This window comes from Silurus meridionalis, chromosome 20, assembly GCF_014805685.1.
Source record: "Silurus meridionalis isolate SWU-2019-XX chromosome 20, ASM1480568v1, whole genome shotgun sequence".
In the NCBI taxonomy this organism is placed as follows: Eukaryota; Metazoa; Chordata; class Actinopteri; order Siluriformes; family Siluridae; genus Silurus; species Silurus meridionalis.
Genome location: NC_060903.1, coordinates 11,634,053 through 11,654,790, shown reverse-complemented (window position 1 = coordinate 11,654,790; position 20,738 = coordinate 11,634,053). Strand labels below are relative to the sequence as shown.

The 20,738-nt window shown below is 37.3% G+C and overlaps 1 protein-coding gene across 1 annotated transcript; it reads right to left on the bottom strand.

Moving 5' to 3' along the window:
* Nucleotides 1–2,597: 2,597 nt before the first annotated feature.
* LOC124403270 (cytochrome P450 2G1-like) lies at nucleotides 2,598–16,947 on the bottom strand. Its single transcript, XM_046876939.1, has 9 exons — nucleotides 16,693–16,947; nucleotides 13,487–13,649; nucleotides 8,728–8,877; nucleotides 7,861–8,021; nucleotides 7,247–7,423; nucleotides 6,967–7,108; nucleotides 5,900–6,087; nucleotides 4,822–4,963; nucleotides 2,598–4,049 (listed from the first exon to the last, which is right to left on the bottom strand). The coding sequence occupies exons 1-9, from the start codon at nucleotides 16,858–16,860 to the stop codon at nucleotides 3,868–3,870; spliced, it is 1,473 nt and encodes a 490-aa protein (XP_046732895.1). The 5' UTR covers nucleotides 16,861–16,947; the 3' UTR covers nucleotides 2,598–3,867.
* Nucleotides 16,948–20,738: the final 3,791 nt, after the last annotated feature.

Genomic DNA, 20,738 nt, shown 5'->3' with positions numbered 1-20,738 from the left:
CGACTGCACTGTATTGAGGAGAGGATGATCGGGGCCATGTATTGCGAGATTTTGGGGAACAACCTCCTTCCCTCAGTTAGAGCATTGAAGATGGGTCGAGGCTGGGTCTTCCAACATGACAATGACCCGAAGCACACAGCCAGGATAACCAAGGAGTGGCTCTGTAAGAAGCATATCAAGGTTCTGGCGTGGCCTAGCCAGTCTCCAGACCTAAACCCAAAAGAGAGTCTTTGAAGGGAGCTCAAACTCCGTGTTTCTTAGCGACAGGCCAGAAACCTGACTGATCTAGAGAAGATCTGTGTGGAGGAGTGGGTCAAAATCCCTCCTGCAGTGTGTGCAAACCTGGTGAAGAACTACAGGAAATGTTTGACCTCTGTAATTGCAAACAAAGGCTACTGTACCACATATTAACATTGACTTTCTCAGGTGTTCAAATACTTATTTGCAGCTGTAGCATACAAATAAATAGTTAAAAAACCATACATTGTGATTTCTCGATTTTTTTTTTTTAGATTATGTCTCTCACAGTGGACATGCACCTACAATGACAATTTCAGACCCCTCCATGATTTCTAAGTGGGAGAACTTGCGAAATAGCAGGGTGTTAAAATACTTATTTTCCTCACTGTATATATGTATGTATGTATGTATGTATGTATGTATGTATGCATTAACGAAGTAATTAAACCTGTTTTAAAATTAATAAACTCTTCCATAAGCACTGGTTATGTACCTACAATCTTCAAACTGGCAGTTATCAACCCCCTAATTAGGAAAACCTGACTTTGACCCTTGTCAGCTGTCTTACTAGAGGCCAATATCAAACCTCCCCTTTATCTCCAAGATTTTAGAAAAGGTTGTAGCACAGCAGTTATGAATCACATCTAATTAGGAATAACATTTTTGAAATGTCAGTCAGGATTCAGGCCTCATCATAGCACAGAGACAGCAACAGTTTGGGTGATAAATCACCTGTTTTTGGCCTCTGATCAGGGTTTTGTCTCTTTACTTGTTTTGCTCAACCTTAGTGCAGCTTTTGACTCTATTGATCACACTATACTGCTTGCTAGACCTGGGAACTTTGTTGGAATAAATGGAAAAGCTCTCTTATTTGACTGATCGCTTTCAGTTTGTTGATCTAAATGCTGAGTCCTCTATACTCTCTACACTAAAGTTTGGTGTTCCCCAAGGATCTGTTTTAGGCCCACTGCTTTTCTGTTTATATATGCTGCGTCTGGTTATAATTATACATAAACACGGTGTTCACTTTCATTGGTATGCTGATGACACACAGCTGCATATTTTAGCAAAGCCAGATGAGAGAGATCAATTTAAAAATTTAGGGGTGTGTAAAGGATATTAGACAGTGGATGCTTAATAACTTTCTTCTGCTCAAATCGGATAGGATGGAATAACTTTAATTAGGACCTAATGCAGCTAGAAATAAACTGTCCGATTATGTAGCATCTCTGGATGGTGTTTCTGTCTCAGTGTGTACAGCAGTCAAAGACCTTGGTGTGATTTTGTTAAATCTAGATTAGACTACTCTTTGGGTGTTCAAGTAAGTGTATAAATAAGCTTCAGTTAGCTTAGTAGTTAGTTCAGCAGCAAGAGTCCTTAACAGATCTAGAAAATATAAACACATCACCCCTGTTTTAATCAGTCTACACTGGCTTCCAATTAAATCTCGCATTGATTATAAAATACTACTTGCATTGTTTATAAAATACTACTACTGATATAAAGCAGATACAACGCAGTTAACGGTGTTTATGTCAGTAATCCACCTGCCACGCCCCCTTCGGTGGCTGTCATGCCTCCGCACTCTCTGGAGCTCCCGGCTTAATCACACACACCTGGGGCTCATTATCACTCAGCCCCGCTCCTACATAAGCCCCTTACTCACATGCACTCCCTTATCCGTTATTGTATGTGTATGTTGATATGTACTGTTTGTGGTTACATGCATGACTCTATGCGGTCCGTGCCATTTGGACTCCACTATCCTGTACCGGCTGCACTTTTCCCCCCAGCGCATCTCGGATCAGCTGCGCTTCTCCCCAAGTGCACCTCGGACACTCTCTACATCAAAGGACTGCAGTGTGTGTGTTTGTGTGTATCACTCTCTCTCACTCTCTGTACTAAACCCGAGCGAGCTGTACTCCGGCTTCTGCCTCCGTTTTATTCGCTCCCTGACAGTTCTCTTCGATTGGAGGCCACTCTGTGCAGCATATTGCCAGTGAGTCACTATGTCCCTACTCAGTCTGCTCACCAAGACCCTTCTCAGACAGTTGCCTCCTGTTCCTCTCGCTCAGCCCCTGCCTCGCTAAGGATGCTGCTCAGCCCCCTGTCTCACTGAGGATGCTACTCATCTTCACTGCCTCTCTGAGGATGCCACTCATTCGCACTGCCTCTCTGAGGTTGCCACTCAGCCTCCCTGCCTGGCTGAGGACATTACAAGGGGCCAGCCCTTGTGTGTGTGTGTGTGTGTGTGTGTGTGTGTGTGTGTGTATATATATATATACACACACACACACACACACACACACACACAAAAACATACACTAAATACACACACAAATCAAAGAATTCTCAAATTAAAATTCAATTTAGATTTATTAGAAGAAAATGTATAATGTATTACCAAAGCAAAGTACAAAGTAGAAATAATAATTGTAAATTGTAATAATAAAAAACTGAATTAAGGGAAGGCTTTGCATATTTTTAGGAACACAATACGATTCTATTACAATAGTATGGCTTTGTAGTAGAAGAGTCTGGGTACTTAACTTGCCTGAGGTCCACGCCTTTCACCAGTTAAATATTTGGCACATCATGAAATGAAAAATATGACAATGAAGACCTAGGACTGTTGATCATCTAGAATCCTGTATCAGACACAAATAGTACATTACTCTCCAAAACACCAGCAACTGATCTCCTTAGTTCCCAGACACATACAGACTGTTAAAAAAAGTGGGGCTGTTATACAGTGGTAAACACAGCCTTTTTAAAAACTTTTTAAAAACATGTAACAGCCATCAAATTCAGAACTACCTTTTTTTCCCATTAAAACTGTAAATTTTCTCAGCTCAAACATTTAATGTGTTTTCATTGTTGCATTGTAAATAAAATATGGTTATGCAATTTGCAAATCATTGCTAATATTCTGCTAATATTGACATTTTTCATAGTATCACAACCTTTTTGGAATTGCAGTTAGAGAGCCTCAGGACAAGTGCTCCTCTACACTCTGCTTATTTTTTCTTTTACAAAACCCTACATGCAGAGCTTCATTTGGATTTTTGTCTTATTTTTCAAATCCATGATTAGAAAGGGCACCAAAACTTCACTGCCATATATGTAGACCCTTGTGCCAAATTAAATCAGGGGCAAGCGAGCAAACACATTTGTTTTGGCTGATATTTTTGTCAATCAGGGTTTGTATTGTAAAGATATGGTCTGATGTTCTATAATCCAATCTGACATTTTGTGACATAATGCTCAAATGTTAATAATGCTGCAATATATCCTCCCCTGATGACTACCTACACAGATGCCTCTTTAATTCTTTGGATGTAATTTGTCTCAAATGTTAAATGAAATGTCAATGAAATGACTAACACTCAGGATGAACATTTTTAGTAAAGGTAATCATAAATCTGTTTTTATGAGAATTTCATCAAGGCCATCTAAATTTTTTTTCTATTTTTTTTTAAAGTGATTCAACAAAAATTCCAATTGTGCATAGTTTTAGGTCGTTTTAAATGTATTTTTGTTTAAGTGTATTTTTATATACTGTTAACATTATTCACATTATTGATTTTGTCTCTTTCTATGTCTGCCAGCCTGCCGTAATGCTGTAGTTCAGCGTGGGGAGGCGATAAGCTGGTATTTGCGTGGGAGGTTGGCAAAGCCACTGATTTCAGGAGTTGAGTCAATGCTCTCAGGTCCCCCAGTTGTGGTAAAGGTGAAATGTTGGAGCATAGACACCAGGAAAAGAAACAGCTCCATTCGTGCCAGAGACTCACCCACACAGGACCTCTTTCCTGCATGAAGAAAGGACAATTTAAGTCAATATAAGTCTTCCATAGAAGGGCTTCTCTCTTGTCCAATCACAGTGAACATTGGTTGGGTCACAACAAATGACATCATCTTTTCATGTCATTACATATATTTTTCCTGGTCTTATTCTTGGCTTAAACTTAGATTTGCCCTGGTCTTAGCTAAAGTTTTGAAATAAGTGTCTTCCATACAAGGTATGCATTTTTCAACATAAAAAACAAACAAACTAAAAAAAACCAATTAAGATTTGAATAGATAAAATTGACAGATTAACCTTTGAAAAAACGACCATATTTATTGTATTGTGGTTAATATTTACCCTAAAAACAGTGCAAAGGCTATGTTGGTGAATGTGTATTTGTTTATGTGTATCTGTGTATGTGTTAACTTCCATTAACTGTTTGATGATTCTTCTACACATATATATATAAATATATATAATATATATGTGTGTGTGTAAAAGAATCATCAATCCTTTTTTTGAAAGGTGATAACGTTTTTTTATATTTAAAAAAAAAAAAAAATATATATATATATATATATATATATATATATATATATATTACAAATATTTAAAAAACGTTATCACCTTTTAAAAAAATGTATTAAATACAACTAGAGAATATAGACTTGTATTATGTCCATTTGGTAAGTTTGATGGTAAGTTTTTGTGGGACTAATTGTCTAATACTTTAATTAATCACCAAGTGTAACTGTTAAACTGTTTTGTTAAATGGTGAATATAGCAATTTTTACCTGCAGAAAAAGGCATGAAAGCAGAGTTCTTTTTAAAGTTGCCATTTCTGTCCAAAAAGTGTTTTGGGTCAAATGTCCAGGGCTTCTCCCAGTGTTCTTCATCCCTCAAAACAGAGTGAAGCAAGGGTAAGATTACTGTGCCCTGCAAGAGATTTAGTGAAAGGTTAACCAAAACTAGTGTTTTACCTCAAATTTGATACCTCAAATTTAGTTTAATAAAAAAAACTAAATAAAACTATTTAATCATTTGGGACAGATGGACAAGGAAATACAAAAATATGTGTTTTTGTGTTTCTTTGGAGACAAGTAATTGTATAATAATTATCAGCTGTGCAAGTCAGTAACTATGTGCAGCATTCACAAATGGATGGTAAATTATTAAATGATTCAACAATAATGTGCAGTAAAAAAAAGGTAGAAGAACAAGAATTTTATAAAATATTACATTGTGAAAATACAATCACTTTTCCACATAAATAATTTTTTTGTTATTATCTTGTGTTTAAAGTTTAATCACTTGCTAATAATAATTTAAAATAAATAAAATAAATAAAAAACATTCGCATTACTTTTAAAAGCTTAGATTGAACAGCTCGATGTAGGCCTTTATATTAATTCCAACTTGACTAGCTTATCTTCCATTTTTAAGAATTCTTAAGTGACACAATGATGTTAAATGGTATCTTTGGTAATCTAATCTATCAGTCATTAGAACAATTTGATATAATCATCCATTAGAGTCATTAGATAGGAGTCATTGCATATTATGATGTAGATAGGGTTAAATCAATATACTGATTTTTCTGGTCATAACCTTGAGGATATTAAAGAAAGCAACCTGATAATTTTGTCTATTTACAAACTTCTAGTGGAATAACAAACTTTTCAAAGCTGTCGTCACAATTTAGAGCACAAATTAATAGACTGATTGGAAAAAAACTTCACAGAATTTAAACAAGACGTTTATATAAATTAATGTCTACAAGAAACTGGCCACATACATTTTATTCTGTTTTTGGACTAGTATGAAGACTTTCTAAGTGTTTTTCCATTTATGTGCAAATTAATTTCTCATTACCTTCGGAATTGTGTAGCCTCTGAACGTAATGCGATGTGTGGCGTAATGGGGAACATTGAGTGGCACAAGGTCTATATAGCGTTGCACTTCATGGATCACTGCATCAGTAAATGGGAGGGACTTTCTGTCTTCCATGGAAGGGCTTCTCTCTTGTCCAATGACAGTGTCAATCTCTTTCTGCATGCGATCTGGAAAAGTGTGTACAGTGTATAATGATGCAACTCATATAATTGTTCATTTACATGCATTTTCTATAAATAAATAAATATGACATAAATAGCTAGTTTGTTATAAGAACTTGTGTAACAAATAAAAAAAATTATATTTTAAATGGGGCTTAATATATAATATTAATATAATTTTAATGTATAATATATAATGGGCAAATTGTTTAAATTACTGTAATGACTATCATATTTAAAACACAAACATTCATCAGGAAATCTACATTATATATTCACACCCCTCTATTAGAAACACCTTTACACCTGCACATGCATGCAATTATTCAATCACTTGGAAGCAGCTTTAAGACCCTACAGTTCAAGACCCTGAAGTAATGTTTGCTTTAAACATCAAAATACCAGAAATCTCAGTGACAATGAACATGGTATGGTTTTTGGTGCCAGGTTGGCTTGTTTAAATATGTCAAAAACTGCACATTCTTCTGACATTTCACACACAATAGCCTCTAGAGTTTAAAAACATCCATTGGGTAGAAAGGGCTTGTAAATGGGAGGGCTTAGACTGGGTCAAAGGTTTCTAAAACAGTTAAATCAAACTCCAAAGCAAACATCCACACCACAGTTTCCACTTTCTGATGTCTGAAGTAAAGATTAAATGACACTCATGACCAGTTTCTGCATGAATGGCTGATTGATTCATTTTATCATTAAGCGTGTGTACAGGTGTAATAAAGTGGTAGATAGATTTTACATGAGTATGCCATAATAAAAACAAACTTTTAATTATCTATTAGGTCGTGTGTTTTAAATATAACGTTTTTCTTGGAAAATAAGAATGGTTTTAGTATTAATATACTTTTAAAAAATCCTGATTGGTCCTACCCTGAATTTCAGGATGCTTGATAAGTAACATCAGAGCATATCTGATTGTAGTGCTGGTGGTCTCAGTCCCAGCCAGGAATAAGTTTAATACACTGGCTATCAAATTTTCATAGTGAAACTCTGTATTTGGACTGTCCTTTTCCTGTTGGAGAAGAAAAAATTGCTAAATGTTTTTCATGCACTTTAAAATACTCATATTTTTTGTTTATTCATTACGTTACTATGTATATAATTAGGTTTTAAAGGTTAAAACCAGCAATAACATTTAAAAAAAGCTTACCTGGCTAAGTCGAATAAGGAAGCAGTCAATGAAGTCTCGTGGGTTGTCAGGGTCCATACTGCCCTTGTGCTCTTGTACTTTAATCCTAGAAAAGGCCTTGAGTTCCTCCACATCGTTCAGAACTTTGAGATGCTTACCAGGAAGTAGCTCAACAAGCCATGGAAACACATTATACAACTGTAAAATAAAAGGGACAGATGAGTTTCCGATGAAGCAAGGCATACAGTATACATTTTTTACATTTAATAAAAAAATATATATTTTTTTGTTTTTGTTAATCGCATTGTAATCTAATCCCCTCATGCACATTGTGTTATATGTGTGGAAATGATGTGGTGATTAAAATTATTATTTTGATGTAAACTGTAACAGTGATTATTTTCACTTCTACTTCATCAAATACTTGAACATAATATATGTGACATATTTAAATTTTCTTGCTGAGGAAAGAGCATTGAGCTATAAAAGTTTATTGTTAAGAAAATAAAGCACAATTTAACTTGGTATAGGGGATCTAAAGGTTAAAGAATTATGATTGCAACATTACATTCCTCATTTTTATGTGGATATGAAAGTTCACAGCATTTTCTCAGAGAAATCTTTAAATGTTGCACCTGTCCCCATGTACTGCTGCCAAACCGCAGTACTCCGTTGATGACCTGGAGCAGATGCAAGAAGTGGCCGTCTTCATAACTAAAGCGTTGGCCAAATACCAATGCACAGATGATGTTGGATACAGCTCTGCTCAGGAAGAATGTGGGGTCAAATTGAGCAGCTACAGGAAAAAAGCACATGTTAAAAAGTATTACGGATTTATTTATCCAGATGTCATCCAGTCATCCACTAATGGCTTAAGAATGAATGGCTTAAGTATTACATTGTATGTATGGAAAAGGCTTTATTTTCTTCACCAGAAGATTTCAAAAGTTTATCAAATAACAGGCTGTGAGTAAAGAAATATAGTATTTTTACCACAGACCTGCAGAATTCTTAACTCTTATGTGTTAGAAAGTTGTTGTTTTTTATTTAACAGCAACCCTGACAGTAGAGGAAAGGTGAATGACATGTTTATATTAACTTCTTTGTTTGATCATTTCTGTAGTGTAAGTAATAACAAAAACAAACGTGTTTTTTGGATGTTTTGTTAACAACATATTAAAGTGCAATAGTTGACAAAATACTATGAAGCTACAAAACACTTTGCTGTTATTGAAAGACTTTGGAATAATAATAATATATTACCACTCCACTGTTGATTATTCTCCCTGTAGTATTTTAACAGATCCACATTACTATTCCTTGAATAACAGCTAGCTGTCTAACTCACTTCTTTGCACTTTATTAACTGGAATCCAACAAAACATCCTTAAGATTATACAATTATTTTATCAGCTTAAATTACATTCACATGCATTTTTACCAAACTCGAGTCATTAACCAGTTCTTTGTTCATTGAAATTGACATGAATCAGTCCACTCACAATTTGTTTCTTTAATGGTGTCCAGCAAGTGTTTGCTCTCTTCCTGTATCCACCCCTCCATTCTCTTTCGTCCCATCCCAAAATCTCTCAGCGTAGTGAGTGCAAATCTCCTGAGCTGACGCCAACGCTCTCCGTTACTGATAGCAATGCCTGCCAGATAAAGTAATAGAATGTGCGGTGGTGGATGAAGTCCACAAACCATGTACTTGAGTAAAAGTAGAGATACACTAGTTAAACTATGACTGTAGTAAAAGTACAAATTCTCACTTAAACTTTCACTTGAGTAAAAGTACAAAGGTTTTTGCCTTCAAATTTACTTAAATATATAAAGAACTATGACTAATTATAGCTTGAATAACCTATTATAATATTTGCAGTGGTGAACAAAGTATACACAGCATGTACTTGAGTTAAGTAGATAGACAGTAGGTAAAATATTGCTCCAGTAAAAGTAAAATTACTCCCTTTAAACTTTCACTTGAGTAGAAGTACAAAAGTATTTCTCTTTAAATGAGCTTAAGTATCCAAAATACTTCTCTACTTAAATCTCTCTCTCTCTCTCTCTCTCTCTCTCTCTCTCTCTCTCTCTCTCTCTCTCTCTCTATCTCAAGATTCAAAGGTTGCTTTATTTGTATGACAAATATGGACATTCGCATAGAACATACAGACAAATAACAACAGAAATAAGTCAGTCAGAAATAATAATAATAATAATAGTAATAATAATAATAATAATAATAATAATAATAATAATATGCTGTAATATAACTAGAATAACTACATCAGGGGTGGCCAACCAGTCAGAGACCGAGAGCCACATTTTTTACCGTGTTACCGCAAAGAGCCACATCATACACATTGGCACACATGAACATCACCCATCCCTTCCTCTTACACACTTACACACACACACACACACACACACACACACACACACACCTCTGCTCAGCCAGATTTATTGTAAATGTCACACACCAACATAATGACAGAAATTGACTCCTACAGTTCTAAGACCACAGGACAGTCATTTTCAACAATGAACATTGTGTGCACTGTCTCACACACACAAACTCTGTTTAACCAAGTCCACAAACAAAAATATAATAATTTACAATAGCGTTTTTCTTTTACTATGCATGTTACTTAGTGGGACTTTTGGCATTCCTTGCCTTGAACAATCCCCTTCAAATCTGCCTCGTATTCCGTTGTTACCACTCGAAGCAATTCTTTCACACGTGTGTCAGTCAGAACAGATCGATGCTTTGATTTCACGTGTTTCAGGGTAGAAAACACAGACTGTGGGGTTTTTTTTATGTGCGTGTTCACTTCGCTTGAGTGTAATACGGTATTTTTGTCAAATGCGCATGTGCGTGAGATGAATATACCGCAGGGGTGGGCAATTAATTTTTTACAAGGGGCCACATGAGAAACCTGAATTGTGTCAGAGGGCCACACCAACGATAATATTTTAGGGATGCACCGAAATGAAAATTCAATTCAAAAGGCAATGAAATCCATAATTTTTTGTGTTATGCCTTTTGCCTCGGCACCATCACTGGAAACTTTCCTGCCTTTTCAAAAACGTCCACTACAGACGGAGTGCGCATGCTCGGATTGACTTTACTTTTCTGCGCCGCGTTCTTCTCATATTTAGAAGGCAATCGGGATGTTTGGATTTCAGGTGATAAATTAAACCCGACTTGGAGAAACTCTTTGCAGATACACCCCCTCTTGAAATGTTAGCATTACATGTTTTGCAAATCGCTCTCCGCACACCGCACACATGTGGCTCTTATCCAGATAACCGTGTGCTGCTGCGCTTTTTTATTGCGTCATTACAACTGTGTTTCTGCCGTGTTGTTTCGGTGCAATTCTCGGTGCGTCTCTGTAATTTATGATTGGCCTCATGCCAAGGTCTGATATACCGCAAAGTTTCCCAGTAGGAGTAAGCTCATTTAAGTCTTAAAAATACCGTATTGAACGTAAGCAAAGCAAACACGCACATTCAAAATCAAACACACAAAAATCGATATGAACGTAGGAGCCGCATGAAACCGGCCAAAGAGCCGCATGCGGCTCGCGATCCGCGGGTTGGCCACCCCTGAACTATATAATAAAAACTATGGCGTAAAGAAAGAACAGTTGTGTATAATTCAATTCAGTGGTGTGTTAGTGTGTGTTTGTGGTGTGTTAGTATGTGTTGCTTATGTGTTAATGTGTGTATGTAAGTGTGTGTTGTGTGTGTTGAGAGAGCTTTATAATGATAAGAGTGTGGGTCACTCTCTATTAGATGTTGCCAGAATTTGATTGCGCTTTTTTTTCGATGTTTAGGAGAAGTGGATATCGGCCTAATTCTGCCCTGCATGTGGTGTTGGTGGTGTTTGTGTGCACCTTTAGGATCATTTTACAGAACTCTGCATGCATGACCTCAATTGGATTTTTGCCCCATTCACTGAATTGACAGAAGTTTGTTGCATTATGGCATAGAAAACTCTGCTTGCTTTTACTTTCAGTTCATTAACTGCCAGGTTAAAGTGTCCTGATGAAATCATGTTAAGTGCTAGGTATTTGTATTTTTGGTGTGCTCAATCTCGTGGTTTCCTAACCTAAATGAGTGTTTAAATCCCTGAGAGCTGGACCTTTTTTGGAAGATGATGATTTTTATCTTGTTGTGGTTGACTGTCAGAGCTCAGGTCTGGCAATATTGCTGCAGCAGGTCTAGTTTCTGCTGTAGACCCTGAGCAGTAGGGGACAGCAGGGCCAGGTCATCTGAATACAGCACGAGTTTAATCACTCTGTGGTGTAGAGTGAGACTGGGTGCTGCAGACCCCTCTAACATGGAAGCAAATTCGTTAATGTATCTTGAAGATCATGAAGAGTGTGGGACTTAAATATTAGCGCTGTCTCACTCCATGCTCCTGAGAGACAAAATCTGTTTGTTGATCTCCAATTCTTATTCTGCACTTGTTTCCTGTATACATGGATTTGATGATCATATGCTTTACCCCTACACCACTCTCCAACATTTTGTAAAATAATTATTGATGGCAAATGGAGTCAAAGTCCTTTTTAAAATCGATGAAGCAGGCAAATATTTCTGAATGATTTTGAATCACATATTTTTAATGAGGTGGTGCAGGGTTCAAATACGATCAGCTGTGTGTTAATTTAAGAAAAATGAATGTCTTTTACTCAAGACATTCTGTTCACTAAGGAATTTTAGAAATCTTGGGTTAATGATTTTACACATCATCTTCCAGAGATTACTGTTCACACAAATGCCTTGGTAGTTATTATGGTCAAGTTTGTCTCCACATTTATAGACTGGGTTATTAGTCCTTGATTCCAGATTTCAGGGAAGAAACCTAAACTCAGAACCAGATTGAAAATTTGTAAAATGGCTGAATCATTTTAATTCAGCCATTTTAAGCTTTCTTTGGTTTCAGTTTGTTAATTTTGTCCTTGAAATCTTCTTCTTCTTCTTCTTCTTCTTCTTCTTCTTCTTCTTTCAGCTTCTCCCATTAGGGGTCGCCACAGCGGATCATCTGTCTCCATACGACCCTGTCCTTTACATCTGCCTCTTTCACACCAACTACCTGCATGTCTTCCCTCACCACATCCATAAACCGCCTACTTGGTCTTCCTCTTTTCCTCCTTCCTGGTGGCTCCATCCTCAGCATTCTTCTACAGATATACCCCCTGTCCCTCCTCTGAACATGTCCAAACCATCGCAATCTCACCTCCCTCACCTTGTCTCCAAAACGTCCTACATTCACTGTCCCTCTAATAAACTTGTTTTTAATCCTGTCCATCCTCATCACTCCCAACAAAAATCTCAGCAGCTTCAGTTCTGCTACCTCCAGCTCCACCTCCTGTCTTTTACTCAATTCCACTGTCTCTAATCCATCGCAGGTCTTACCACAGTCCTATAAACTTTCCCTTTCACTCTCACAGATACCGATAACCCCAGGTACCTAAACTTCTCCACCTTCTCCACCTCTTCTCCTGCAACCGCACCACTCCACTGCCCTCCCTCTCATTCACACACATGTACTCTGTCTTACTCCTCCTGGCTTTTATTCCCCCTCTCTCCAGCATGTACCTCCACCTCTCCAGGCTCTTCTCAACCTGCTCCCTACTCTCACCACAAATAACAGTATCATCCACAAACATCATAGTCCATGGAGTTTTGTCCTTGAGATCCTCTTCACTAATTGGAAAATCTAAAGGGTTTTGATAATGGCCAATTACATTTGCTCCAGCTGATACTTAATTTGTTTTTGCTATCTCTCTCCTTTTCTCTCTCACACACACACACACACACACACACACACACACACACACACACACACACACACACACACACAATCGCCACGCAGACTCTCCTGTCCCGCTGTTCTCGCGATATTTTCTCCAGCAGCGAGCCCACCTCAGTGACTTAACACTTATCTTCCTACACTATCAATAAAAGTTTTTACCCACTCATAAAAAAAACAAAAAGAAAAGAAAAAGAACGACTGATTTCGGAAAATGAAGTTGAGTAATTAAGTAAGTAGAGAATTTAAAGTAATTCAAAGTAACATTTACTTTGCTACCGTCCACCACTGGAAATGTGACCTGATAAAGCACACATACACGAGTAATTTACTTACTGTAGTTATAGGTCTCATATAGGTCTCATTGTGCTTGGACAGTAAAGAGAATGTATAGATTTCAATTATAGCCTGTCTAATTTGTAACATTGAGTTTACTTTCTTACCATAGCCCTTCAGCACTCTCTGCATGAAAGGAACAGGGGCTCTGCCAACAAAATCATCTGCGTTGTCGACAAGGGCTTCTTTCACTGTGTCATAGCCCACCAGGACAAGGACTCTCTGGGATCCCAAATACACTGTCATCACAGGACCGTATCTCTTTCTCCACTGTTAAAGACAACAGACTTTAGCAGAATTTCCTAAATAGGTTAGAGCAGTGTTTTCTAAATATAAAATGCTCTACATAATTTTTCTTTTCTGTTTTCTTGTTTAATCATGTTAGTCAAGCTTATGAAAAAAATCTCAAAGATCAGTGAGCTGTATATAAAAAAAAAAATAAAAAAAAAACTGTCAATTTTACATGATCCTCAAAATATAAATATATTTCCAGACTTGTAGACTTAGTAGTATGACAACAATCAGACAACAACTCTGGTAGCACCGTGTAAAAATAGAATATTTTTATAGAAAGAAAGAAAGAAAGAAAGAAAGAAAGAAAGAAAGAAAGAAAGAATATATATAGATAGATAGATAGATAGATAGATAGATAGATAGATAGATAGATAGATAGATAGATAGATAGATATACAGTACAGACCAAAAGTTTGGACACACCTTCTCATTCAAAGAGTTTTCTTTATTTTCATGACTATGAAAATTGTAGAGTCACACTGAAGACATCAAGAGCTATTTGACCAAGAAGGAGAGTGATGGGGTGCTGCGCCAGATGACCTGGCCTCCACAGTCACCGGACCTGAACCCAATCGAGATGGTTTAAGGGTGAGCTGGACCGCAGAGTGAAGGCAAAAGGGCCAACAAGTGCCAAGCATCTCTCGGGGAACTCCTTCAAGACTGTTGGAAGACCATTTCAGGTGACTACCTCTTGAAGCTCATCAAGAGAATGCCAAGAGTGTGCAAAGCAGTAATCAAAGCAAAAGGTGGCTACTTTGAAGAACCTACAATATGACATTTTTCAGTTGTTTCACACTTTTTTGTTATGTATATAATTCCATATATAATTCCACATGTGTTAATTCATAGTTTTGATGCCTTCAGTGTGAATCTACAATTTTCATAGTCATGAAAATAAAGAAAACTCTTTGAATGAGTAGGTGTGTCCAAACTTTTGGTCTGTACTGTGTATATATATATATATATATATATATATATATATATATATATATATATATATATATACACAGTGAGGAAAATAAGTATTTGAACACCCTGCTATTTTGCAAGTTCTCCCACTTAGAAATCATGGAGGGGTCTGAAATTGTCATCGTAGGTGCATGTCCACTGTGAGAGACATAATCTAAAAAAAAAATCCATAACTATTTATTTGTATGATACAGCTGCAAATAAGTATTTGAACACCTGTCTATCAGCTAGAATTCTGACCCTCAAAGACCTGTTAGTCTGCCTTTAAAATGTCCACCTCCACTACATTTATTATCCTAAATTACATGCACCTGTTTGAGGTCGTTAGCTGCATAAAGACACCTGTCCACACCATACAATCAGTAAGAATCCAACTACTAACATGGCCAAGACCAAAAAACTGTCTAAAGACACTAGAGACAAAATTGTACACCTCCACAAGGCTGGAAAGGGCTACGGGGAAATTGCCAAGCAGCTTGCTGAAAAAAGGTCCCCTGTTGGAGCAATCATTAGAAAAATGGAAGAAGCTAAACATGACTGTCAATCTCCCTCGGACTGGGGCTCCATGCAAGATCTCACCTCGTGGGGTCTCAATGATCCTAAGGAAGGTGAGAAATCAGCCCAGAACTACATGGGAGGAGCTGGTCAATGGCCTGAAAAGAGCTGGGACCACCGTTTCCAAGGTTACTGTTGGTAATACACTAAGACGTCATGGTTTGAAATCATGCATGGCACGGAAAGGTTCCCCTGCTTAAACCAGCACATGTCCAGGCACGTCTTAAGTTTGCCAATGACCATTTGGATGATCCAGAGGAGTCATGGGAGAAAGTCATGTGGTCAGATGAGACCAAAATAGAACTTTTGGGTCATAATTCCACTAAACGTGTTTGCAGGAAGAAGAATGATGAGTACCATCCCAAGAACACCATCCCTACTGTGAAGCATGGGGGTGGTAGCATCATCCTTTGGTGGTGTTTTACTGCACATGGGACAGGGCGAATGCACTGTATTAAGGAGAGGATGACCAGGGCCATGTATTGTGAGATTTTGGGGAACAACCTCCTTCCCTCAGTTAGAGCATTGAAGATGGGTCGAGGCTGGGTCTTCCAACATGACAATGACCCGAAGCACACAGCCAGGATAACCAAGGAGTGGCTCTATAAGAAGCATATCAAGGTTCTGGTGTGGCCTAGCCAGTCTCCAGACCTAAACTCAATAGAGAATCTTTGGAGGGAGCTCAAACTCTGTGTTTCTCAGCGACAGGCCAGGAACCTGACTGATCTAGAGAAGATTTGTGTGGAGGAGGCCAAAATCCTCCTGCAGTGTGTGCAAACCTGGTGAAAAACTACAGGAAACATTTGACCTCTGTAATTGCAAACAAAGGCTACTGTACCAAATATTAACATTGACTTTCTCAGGTGTTCAAATACTTATTTGCAGCTGTATCATACAAATAAATAGTTAAAAAAATCATACATTGTGATTTCTGGATTTTTTTTTTTTTAGATTATGTCTCTCACAGTGGACATGCACCTACGATGACAATTTCAGACCCCTCCAGGATTTCTAAGTGGGAGAACTTGCAAAATAGCAGGGTGTTCAAATACTTATTTTTCTCACTGTATATATATATATATATATATGGCATCGTGGCATCAAAGACTATTAATTAATATGTAATAGCTCCAAATCTCTCAAATTTCTATAGTACATATGGTTGCCATTTTAATCTTTTTGAATTTCTCAGAAATTTCCAGAAAAACAGCCCCAAAACACTGAAGAGCCACCACTATATGTAATCATAGGCCCGAGGTACTGTTCTATTTTGCTGTTTCTCTGTGTACCAAACTCACCTCTAGTGTTTATTACCAAGAAGTTTTTTTTTTTATTTTTTTTTTTACAAAAGTTAAAAAGTTTAAACAGTAAAGAAAAATGTCACAGCCATATTTGCTAATATTTTCCCAATTGAAATTGTTAGTGGAGGGTAGTGTATATAATACCTATACATTTTTTAAATGCTGAAAACTATATGAGGAAAATGCCTGCTTACATTTAGAAAGGTTTTAAATGGTGCCCGGTTGTCCATCGTCCAAATATTTCCAATTATTGGCAAAGCTGTAGGTCCTGGAGGTAGATTATGTGGCTTATTCCTCCATCTGAGCAATATAAACAGCACTATCACTAAACCCAGCAAAAGCAAAGTGCCGGAGACATCCATTGCCCTTTTTCCAAAAAACAATATTTACACTTTTTGGAGTTGTGAATCTGTTGCTCACTTCTGCCTAAAGCATTTTCACACTGGTGCTTACAGAGTTTATGTGCTACCAGGAGATGGGAGGGGCTTAAAAACAGATGAATCATGTGTTATCTAGAGTACACATGAACTCCAGTGCTTGATGCTCGATGTGTGTGTGTGTGGGGGAACCCCATGACAAGTAAAAAATGAACTTACTAACTTTTTTGAGGGGTAATTTTCACTTTCTGTCTTTCTACTATATTTATTTACTTCCTGTCAGGGGTTTTGTATTCAGCACAATTTACTATTTTTTCATTATTAATAGGCCCCGTTATACAGGGGTGCTCAGATGAAAGCAACCCTCATTCGAGGCTAGTAGCCTGTATTTGCTGAAAGAGTTTGGCAAAAATCCAGTGCATATTTAAGTTTGCACTCAAAAGATGGCCATCGGCTGTCAACTGCAACCAAGACAGGAAGGAAAGCACAGACAGAACCAGACAGACCACTATGATCTGTTCTAGGTGGAAAAGTTACACATTAACATGTATTCTTTCCCTGACATCACCTGATACTTTTCCATCCTTTTGATGTTTAACTTATAAAAACACAGGGTCGTAAACACTTTCACAATGTTTTGTGTTACATTGTAAATAGCTGAATCAACAACCACCCCCCCCCCCACGCACATAAGACTTGAGTCAATTAGAGCACTGTAGTAGACTGATTATAGAAGTGAGATTTATAGAGTTTGCATACCATTTGTTTGTTAAGTACATAATCACCTATGATAGTAATATAACTGTAAATAAAATATGCAGTAGTGGTGGTATTTTGACAGTCACAATAACAATATTGTCACTTTAGATTTAAAAAAGTAAAAAGAACCGAGGACAATTCATGCTCAACCATAACCTGATTTTAAACTAACCTTTCCGCTCATGATGTAAATAAAGTTTCACTTGAAATGCAAAGTGAGGACAAGAATTTGAAAGTGACCACTCTCTTCTTTCACTTTATTGTTATTGCTATTGGTGTTAGCACCCAACTGGTCTGGTGATACCAGATGCTTTCTAAATGGTAATCATGGTCACATACCCCCTTTTTCAGATATTGTCCTTGATGTCCCACTGCCACTCCCATGCTATAATTACATTGTGAAATGCCAAATTTTTTCTCCATGATGATACCACAAAATTATATATACAGACCTACACACAGGACTACATAAAGTGCTTGTGCAAACAACAATTGTCTAAACAACACAATGGAGTGCAGTAAGAATAGTATCACAATGCAGAGCAGTGCCAACTAGTACAAAGAAATAATGTAGAATAGCTTGCAAAAGCATTGTCCTTTTAATGATAGTGTATATGTAAACATTTGGTGATTTACGGATATTTTGTTTGCATTTGTGTGTGCCTGTGTGTGTGTTTGCACATCAGTCCAGTCCAGTTTTGTTTTATAGAGGTTAATAGCTTGAGGGAAGAATCTGTTAAACAGTCTGGATGTGAGAGCCAAATTATTTCTGTATATTTTCCCAGACCACAGGAGGGTGCATGCAGTGTGTTGTATAGATGTCTATGAAAGCTGCTCAGGATGCTTTTAATAGTCCCCCTTTATAACATAGTGAGAATGGGTGGTGGGACCTGGGCTTTTTTCAGCTTTCGCAAGAAGTAGAGGTACTGCTGGCTTTTTCGTTTAAGTAGCTGGTGTTGAGGTGAACACCAAGGTATTTTGTGCTCTTGGTGCTCTCCATAAAGGAGATATTGATGATCAGCAGAGAGTGGTCACTAAGTATCCTCCTAGTGAACAACCATCTCTTTTGTTTTGTCCACATTCAAAGACAGGTTGCTGGCTTTAAACCAAACCGTGACCCTGGGTTTGGGGCAAATAAATGTTTGGGGAGGCATGGCTAAGGAACTGAAACAACTAAAATAATTTGGATTTTGAAGACTAAATTACTTTTCAAATAGCCATCATGTAATCTGAGTCATATTAACAACGGGGAGAGACTATTCATGATTTTGCACACAAGATCATGAATATAGGTTTGGACAGCCCTGTCTCACAGCATTTCGTGATATAGTCACAAAATTTTAAGTATTGTTTTGTGTTCATAGACATGAATTTCCCTCTTTTTTTCATGTCACTGAGGATCTCTTTCTATATAATGTATTTTAATAGGAAGTATTTTTGGTGCCTCTGCCAAAGATTTCTTTCCACACTGTATAATTTTTTTCTCATTTGTTATTGTTTTTTTTTTTTTTTTATCTTGAAGCACTTTTACTCAAAATTTAAGCAGGAGATTTTATCCTTGTTTTCATTGCTTTATATTCGGTAAGCCATTTGCTATTATAATCCACTGTCAGTGGTTCCTTCCAGTCAAAATACATTAAATATATTCTACTAGTTAATTAAGGAGACTGCATTAATTATAATAAGACAAACACATTTATTTCATATATAACTCTAACCATATATTTTCTGCCTTATTCTCTGATAAAAATGGTGTAATAAGATTATAGTAATCCCCATTTATCATGGTGGTTACGTTTCAAAACCATCCGAGATAAACGAAAAAAACGAGATAAATGGACCCCACCCAATAATGCTATTTTAAGTATATAGTACTGAACTGTATTAACATTTTACCTCATTTTATCATTAATAATTTTATTTTATTAATACATTTTATTATTTTAACATAAAACTCTATAAGTTCTTTGGTCTATTGTGCTATCCGTGAGATACCTTTAACATGCTTTTTTCACAATATTCCCCTCCTCTGACCTCCTCAGACTCTCTCCTCAGACTCTTGACCTCTGACTCTCTTCTTTTCTTTCCCTGGTCCATGTTCAGTGTGGTGTACAGAATGATACCAAACAACAGAGTGACTACTTTGCTGTTCTTCATTTAAAAAATGAAAAGACTGATTACATATTTAAAGATGTGTGATATTCATTAAATAAAACACTTTTTTTCCATTTCAAACTATTTTAATTAAAATACACATTGTCCATTTCCTCCTAAAGTGGTTCAATAGGGTTGTTCTCCCACTTAGAAATCATAGAGGGGTCTGAAATTGTCATCGTAGGTGCATGTCCACTGTGAGAGACATAATCTAAAAAAAAAAAATTGCCAAGCAGCTTGGTGAAAAAAAGGTCCACTGTTGGAGCAATCATTAGAAAATGGAAGAAGCTAAACATGACTGTCAATCTCCCTCGGACTGGGGCTCCATGCAAGATCTCACCTCGTGGGGTCTCAATGATCCTAAGGAAGGTGAGAAATCAGCCCAGAACTACACGGGAGGAGCTGGTCAATGACCTGAAAAGAGCTGGGACCATTGTTTCCAAGGTTACTGTTGGTAATACACTAAGACGTCATGGTTTAAAATCATGCATGGCACTGAAGGTTCCCCTGCTTAAACCAGCACATGTCCAGGCACGTCTTAAGTTTGCCAATGACCATTTGGATGATCCAGAGGAGTCATGGGAGAAAGTCACTGCACCGCACTGCACCACACTGTCTGAGATCCTCCAGCACTGCTCGATTGGTACCACCTTCTCTCAGAATGAGAGGTAAGTACAATTCAAGGCTCTTCTCTGTTCTGGCACCGAGGTGGTGGAATGAACTTCCCCTAGATGCCCCTAGAGTCCCTGATTATCTTTAAGCGACGACTGAAGACCTACCTCTTCCTAAAATACCTACATTAGCACTTTCCAAGTTTGTAGAATTCGAGTTTTAGTTATATTGAGTTTGTAATCTTGCGTACCAGTGTAGATTTATTCATTACTAGAGATTTAAAGCACGTTTGTATGTCGCTCTGGATAAGGGCGTCTGCTAAATGCCGCAAATGTAAA